Raw genomic sequence first — 7,043 nt, forward strand, 5'->3', positions numbered from 1 at the left:
CCTAGACTGTTTACTAAATGGGGAGAGAATCCAGAAATCGGAGGGATTTTATTTTCAGGATCAGAATCAGATTCATTTAGCAACATACGAGGAATTTCACTGGACAAGTCAGTCATACATTAAAAGCAACAGATCACTTCACAAACACATTTTAACATGAACATCCACCACAGTGACTCATTAATACACATTCCTCACTGTGATGGAAGGCGAAATAAAGTTCAACTCCTTCCTTTTGTTCTTCCTCAGTCGGGGGCCTCGAGCCTCCGTTGACGGGATGATGTTGACTCCCGTAGCCGGCGGCATTCGGGCCCACTGCGTCGAAGGGATCAGCTCCTGCATCGGGGGAGGGGGATGTCAGCTCCCCCGGGCCGGGCGATCGAACCTCGCGTCGGGGCTGGTCGAACCTTCCGCGATGTTGGAGCTCCCGACTCGGCCTCTCCCGAGACTGCGAGCCCTTGATGGTAAAGTCCGCGGTGGGAGCGATCCCAGGCAAGGGATCCGCTCCGATGTTAAGTCTGAGGCGGCTCCCAGCTCGATCGATGGTAGTCCGCAGAGCCCGGAGAAAGTAATCCGAAAATTGATAAGAATTAATAAGAACCTGAAAAAAAAAAGTTTCCCCAGATCCCCCCCCCTCCTCCCACATAAAACAGACCGAAGAACATTAAAACAAACTTTTAACAGACACTAAAAATAACAAAAAGATGAAAAAACGAACAGTCTGCCGGCAGGGCAGCCATCTTCCCTGGTGGTCATAATAATACAAATACTTGTATTCAGAAAACAAAAACAAGCAGACAAAAGTGCAACAGAATCAAAACTGCCTTTGTGGCAGTTCACAATACACCAGTCGTCAGACCATCCTCATCAGTTATACACCCGGCCTCCCGCGCTGCGACCAGCGTTCACCGAAGGCCTCCACAGAGTCCCCATGGACGCCGCATGTTCCCTCTCCAGGGACAGGCGGGCACGGACGTAGGCCCGGAAAAGGGGTAGGCAGTCGATCCTGGTGTGCCCAGTCGACTGCCCGCTGCCTGGACCCGCGCACAGGACTCCCAAAAAAGCAGATTTACGAGGATGTTGCCGGGACTCGAGGGGCCTGGGCTACAGGGAGAGGTTGAGCAGGCTGGGACTCTATTCCTTGAAGCGCAGGAGGATGAGGGGAGATCTTACAGAAGCGTACAAAATTATGGTAGGAATAGACGCACAGAATCTCTTGCTCAGAGTAGGGGAATCGAGAACCAGAGGACTAAGGTTTAATAGGAATCTGTGCGGTAACTTTTTCACACAGAGGGTGGTGGGTGTATGGAATGAGCTGCCGGAGGAGGTAGTTGAGGCAGAAATGAAGAAGAAATTTCTAGAGGTACATGGATGGGAGAAGTTTGGAGAGATGAGGCACCAAAGGTGGGCAGGTGGGACTAGTGTAGATGGGGCATGTTGGTCGGTGTGGGCAAGTTGGGCTGAAGGGTCTGTTTCTACGCTGTATCACTATGACTAGTGAGATGGGACATGTTGGTCGGTGTGGGCAAGTTGGGCTGAAGGGCCTGTTTCCACACTGACTGGTGTAGATGGGGCATGTTGGTCGGCGTGGGCAAGTTGGGCCTGTTTCCACACTGTATCACTATGACTGGTGTAGATGGGGCATGTTGGTCGGTGTGGGCAAGTTGGGCTGAAGGGCCTGTTTCCACACTGTATCACTATGACTGGTGTAGGTGGGGCATGTTGGTCGGTGTGGGCAAGTTGGGCTGAAGGGCCTGTTTCCACACTGTGACTGGTGTAGATGGGGCATGTTGGTCGGCGTGGGCAAGTTGGGCTGAAGGGCCTGTTTCCACACTGACTGGTGTAGATGGGGCATGTTGGTCGGCGTGGGCAAGTTGGGCTGAAGGGCCTGTTTCCACACTGTGACTGGTGTAGATGGGGCATGTTGGTCGGTGTGGGCAAGTTGGGCTGAAGGGCCTGTTTCGACCCTGTCACTCTATGACTGGTGTAGGTGGGGCATGTTGGTCGGCGTGGGCAAGTTGGGCCTGTTTCCACACTGTGACTGGTGTAGATGGGGCATCTTGGTCAGTGTGGACAAGCTAGGCCGAAGGGCCTGTTTCCACGCCATGTGACTCTGTGTGTTTGTGCTCCCCGGCAGAGTTTCCAACAGCAGCACGGGTTGAGGGAGAAAGACGGGAAGCTCCTGGAGGTTATCGAACGCAAGCGCTGCCTGTGTAAGGAGATCAAGGCGCGGAGGGGCTCTGAACGCAGCTTATGCAAGCAGGACAGTATGCCCATTCTCCCCAGCTGGAGGAAGGGGGTGGACGCTCGCAAACTGGGGACGCCTCCGTGCCAGCGGCAACACGCGGTCCTCTGGGACACTGCCATCTGACCGCCACCCTCACCTCCTCCGACCAGGAACACTGGGGGAAGGCCATGGTTGCCCCGGGTAACCACCACCTTTGAACTCCACAGGCCTCAGGCCTAACTCACACTCACCCGGGCCTCCATTTTTGTCTCGTTGAACTAGGAGGGAGGGTGGACATGGAGTAGATCCTAAAATGGCGGATCCCCCCCCACCGTCACACGAGGCAGAGCCAAGATGGCCGTCACGATGGAGAACATTGCCGACTGGACTCCAAGGCCGGGATATTGGCAGCCATGACACCATGGAAGGTGCCACAATCTGAGCCGCTTTGTTGTTTTTCGGACGGGGCGAAAGACCGGCCCGCCTTTCCGTCGAAGCCCCGTTGACCCCCTCGGTTCGGTCATCCGAAGGGGAAGACTCATCCACAATCCTTCCAACGTGCAGTAGGGCACGGAACGCCGGAGTAACTCAGCGGGGGGGACAGGCGGCATCTCTGGAGAGAAGGAATGGGCGACGTTTCGGGTCGAGGCCCTTCTACAGAGTGAGAGTCAGGGGTGTGAGGGAAACTGGAGATGCGGAAGGGTTAATCGCGAAATGGAAGGAGTCGAAGAGCGAAGAGAATGTAGATGAGATCATTGTTAGGTTGGGGAAGGTGACAACGAGGTATATAGAGTAAAATTTAATCGGGATGGAGAGGGGGGGGGGGGAGAGAGACAGCCAGACTGGACATGTGGATGCTACCAATGAAGCTGAGATGCCAACGCGTGTTGTCACGTGCCAAACTTACTCGGGTGGGGAACGAACAAAGATTGCTCTTTGGTCTGCCAGCCAGACCCCGTGTTTCCCAGATGAAGGGGGAACTAACTCCCAAACATGCCATGTTGCTTTTCACCAGGATACGGTTTGGGCGACTGGAGCAGTCCGGGAGAGGGGACGCGCGCCCTCGGGTTGAAGGGTAGCTGCCTCGTGCAGAGAGGGGGAAGGCCTTGACTCGGGGTGGTTGAACCTGTGGAAGGTCGGCATCCCAAAGCGATCCTGATCCCCAAACACGGAGCGTTAATGGTTCAAGGAACGATGTGAGGCTTTGGGGTGCTGTCGACTGGCGAGACCCCAGTTCCATCCCCATCACAGTGTTTGCTCCCTCTCCCCACGGCCCGCGTGGGTTTCCTCCGGGTGCTCCGGTTTCCGACCATGCTCCAAAGATTGGCTTTGGAAAACTGTGCCCGGCAGCTGTAGGCTGGTGCTATGGGGAGGTTGCCGGTCGGCAAGGACTCGGCGGGCCGAAGGGCCTGCTTCCGCGCTGTTTCTCCGAAGTCTACACAGAATATGTGTAAATGAGGGCTGGAGGGACCGAATGGCCTTCCCTCCCACTTCTTAATTGGGCCCGGCCTAAAAGAGAGGACAAGGTGTAGGTGTTTAGCCCAGGTTAATGAGAGAAGGGGACGGGACCATGAGGGGTGAGGTGGGAGATAGGGATTGGAGATACAGTTGGAAAGCAGCGAGTCCTCTAGACCCAGACGTCCCGGCCCCACCACATGTCCCCCACGCACAGGAAACCCCTGACCGGGATAATGGCGCTCATTGGGAACGGGGCAGTGGATGGGTGGGGGGGCTACGTGAATGCAATCAGCATTCCCCCAGCCGCACCACATCCCAGCATTCCCACATTCCCACATCACAACATTCCTACATCACAACATTCCCACATCCCAACATTCCCGCATCCCAACATTCCCACATCCCAACATTCCCACATCCCAACATTCCCACCTCCCAACATTCCCAGATCCCAACATTCCCGCGTCCCAACATTCCCACATCCCAACATTCCCACCTCCCAACATTCCCACATCCCAACATTCCCACGTCCGAACATTCCCGCGTCCCAGCATCCCCACATTCCCAGATCCCAACATTCCCAGATCCCAAAATTCCCACATCCCAACATTCCCACCTCCCAACATTCCCGCATCCCAACATTCCCAGATCCCAACATTCCCGCGTCCCAACATTCCCACGTCCCAACATTCCCACGTCCCAACATTCCCAGATCCCAACATTCCCACATCCCGACATTCCCACATCCCGACATTCCCAGATCCCGACATTCCCACATCCCAACATTCCCACAACCCAACATTCTCACATCCCGACATTCCCAGATCCCGACATTCCCACATCCCAACATTCCCACATCCCAACATTCCCACATCCCGACATTCCCACCTCCCAACATTCGCACATCCCAACATTCTCACCTCCCAACATTCCCACCTCCCAACATTCCCACATCCCAACATTCCCACAACCCAATATTACCAGATCCCAACATTCCCACATCCCGACATTCCCACATTCCCACATCCCAACATTCCCACAACCCAACATTCCCAGATCCCAACATTCCCACATCCCGACATTCCCAGATCCCCACATCCCAACATTCCCACATCCTGACATTCCCACATCCCAACATTCCCACCTCCCAACATTCCCACATCCCAACCGGTCCTGGTCTCTGCCTTCCCCAGTGAGCACTGGTTCATCCCACTGCTTCTAGCGACTCACATGCGCACACACACACACACAGACAGAGACACACGCACACACCTAGACAGGGTCACACACACACAGGCACACACACAGACATGGGGAAACACACACACACACACACACCTAGACAGGGACACAGACACTGATGCACGTAAATATATGCTTATATGTTCTGTCACAGATAAACACACTCAAACACACACTCGGACACACACAAACACACTCTCAGACACACTCCCATGTCCCAAAGTCATGCGGGTTTGTCGGTCAATGGGCCCTCTGTAAATTGCCCCCCTAGTGTGCAGGGAGTGGATGAGAACGTGGGATAACACAGACCAGTGTGCGGGGCGATCGCTGGTCGGCGCAGACTCGGTGGGCCGAAGGGCCTGTTTCGGCGCTGTATCTCCAAACTAAACACAAGAACTACTGCGAGCGGGTGACCGATTGTCGGCGTGGACTCGGTGGGCCGATTTCCACACTCCGTCTCCAAAACTAACCAACCCAATCGATTTTTATTTGCACTGTACACTGATTGACTCGGGTAGGCCGACAGCCTACTACCGATCCTGTTGCTAACAATGATGAGAAAAATGTATTGAGTACGGTTGTTATGGAGTTGGTTGGTGAGGAAAATCGTACATGAAGGTCCTGTCTGTACAGTAATTTATTTTTAATTTATCTCTTCTGTAAATGGAGCAAGCTTCAGGATGCCTTTGTTTGTAATTAAGTGGATCAAATGTGTTCTTACCTTTCCGATCATTGTTTCTAAGGCCCAGAAGCCTGGTTTGACATGGGCTTCTACCCTCTTGGTGAGGCCTAGGAGAGAAGGGACCAGGTATGGAAGGCCCGGGGATGTGTCCTTCCAAAAATGCTTCCCTAGTCTCAAATTCAAAACTTCTACCCCAGCTGGGACCCCTTTCCCAACCCCCCCACCCTCTCGCGCCGAGCTGGTAGAACCACTGCCTCACGGACCAGAGTTCGATCCCGGCCTAGGATGCTGCCTGCCTGTTTGCATTCTCCCGGTGACCGCGTGGGCCTCCCCTCCCCCACCGCGTCCCAAAGACGTAGGTGAAATTGGCCCCTAGCGTGCAGGGGAGCAGAGGAGAAAGTGGGATAACGTCGAACACGTGGGAACGGGCGATCGATGGTCGACACCGGCTCGGTGGGCCGAAGGGCCTGTTTCCGATCTATATCTCCAACCAAAATTGGTGCAGGAGAGTGAAGTCCTTTGTGACTGATTCGATACGAGGCAAGAGGGGGGAATATTGTGTGGGAAACTTTAACGGCAAATCGACCAAACTTCTCTCCACGAGGTGCCGACGAGAACATTGTAAATAAAATATAAAACTGAAAAGCAAAAAGCCATCGAATAAACCAGTTGGACATTTCATCAGAGATATTAGTTCTGATTTTTAATAAAGTTGGGTGCACGTTAAAACAACGGCGGTAAACTTCCGCAATATTCGACCGAGGATCATGTTCGTATGTGATAGGAGCAGAATCAGGCCGCTCGGCCCATCAATTCTACTCAGTTCCATCATGGCCGACCTATCTCTCCTGCAGCCAACTTCGAAGGCGCAGAAGGTAAGACCCCCCCCCTTCGGATCTCCTTACCGCCCCTCTGCCCAGCGCCCGTCACCCTCCTCCCCGCTTCCTGCTCTCCGAGGCTTCCCTGGTCATGCCAGGACTGATCAACCGGGATAGGAGCAGAATTAGGCGATTCGGCCCATCCAGTCCACTCCGCCATTCAATCGCGGCTGATCTATCTCTCCTTCCTAACCCCATTCTCCTGCCTTCTCCCCATAGCCCCCGACACCCGTACTAATCAAGAATAGACAACAGGTGCAGGAGTAGGCCATTCAGCCCTTCGAGCCAGCACCGTCATTCAATGCGATCATGGCTGATCATCCACAATCTATCTCTCTGCCTTAAAAATATTCACTGACTTGGCCTCCACAGCCGTCTGTGGCAAAGAATTCCACAGATTCACCACCCTCTGACTATATTCCTCCTCAACTCCTTCCTAAAGGAACGTCCTCTAACCCTGAGGCTGTGCCCTCTGGTCCTAGACTCTCCCACTAGTGGAAACATCCTCTCCACGCTAGACAAAAGTGCTGGAGAAACTCAGCGGGTGCAGCAGCAT

General features: G+C 54.1%; 1 protein-coding gene across 1 annotated transcript in view; it reads left to right on the forward strand.

Annotated features, from left to right (window-relative positions):
- Nucleotides 1–6,295, forward strand: part of nyap1 (neuronal tyrosine phosphorylated phosphoinositide-3-kinase adaptor 1) — an 18,789-nt gene extending 12,494 nt beyond the window's left edge. Inside the window, exons 8-9 of the mRNA XM_033014699.1 lie at nucleotides 2,138–4,213; nucleotides 4,254–6,295. Of these exons, the coding sequence (XP_032870590.1) occupies nucleotides 2,138–2,371 (234 nt within the window). The 3' untranslated portion in view covers nucleotides 2,372–4,213; nucleotides 4,254–6,295. The remainder of the gene's footprint in view (nucleotides 1–2,137; nucleotides 4,214–4,253) is intronic.
- Nucleotides 6,296–7,043: the final 748 nt, after the last annotated feature.

This window comes from Amblyraja radiata, chromosome 43 (assembly GCF_010909765.2).
Source record: "Amblyraja radiata isolate CabotCenter1 chromosome 43, sAmbRad1.1.pri, whole genome shotgun sequence".
In the NCBI taxonomy this organism is placed as follows: Eukaryota; Metazoa; Chordata; class Chondrichthyes; order Rajiformes; family Rajidae; genus Amblyraja; species Amblyraja radiata.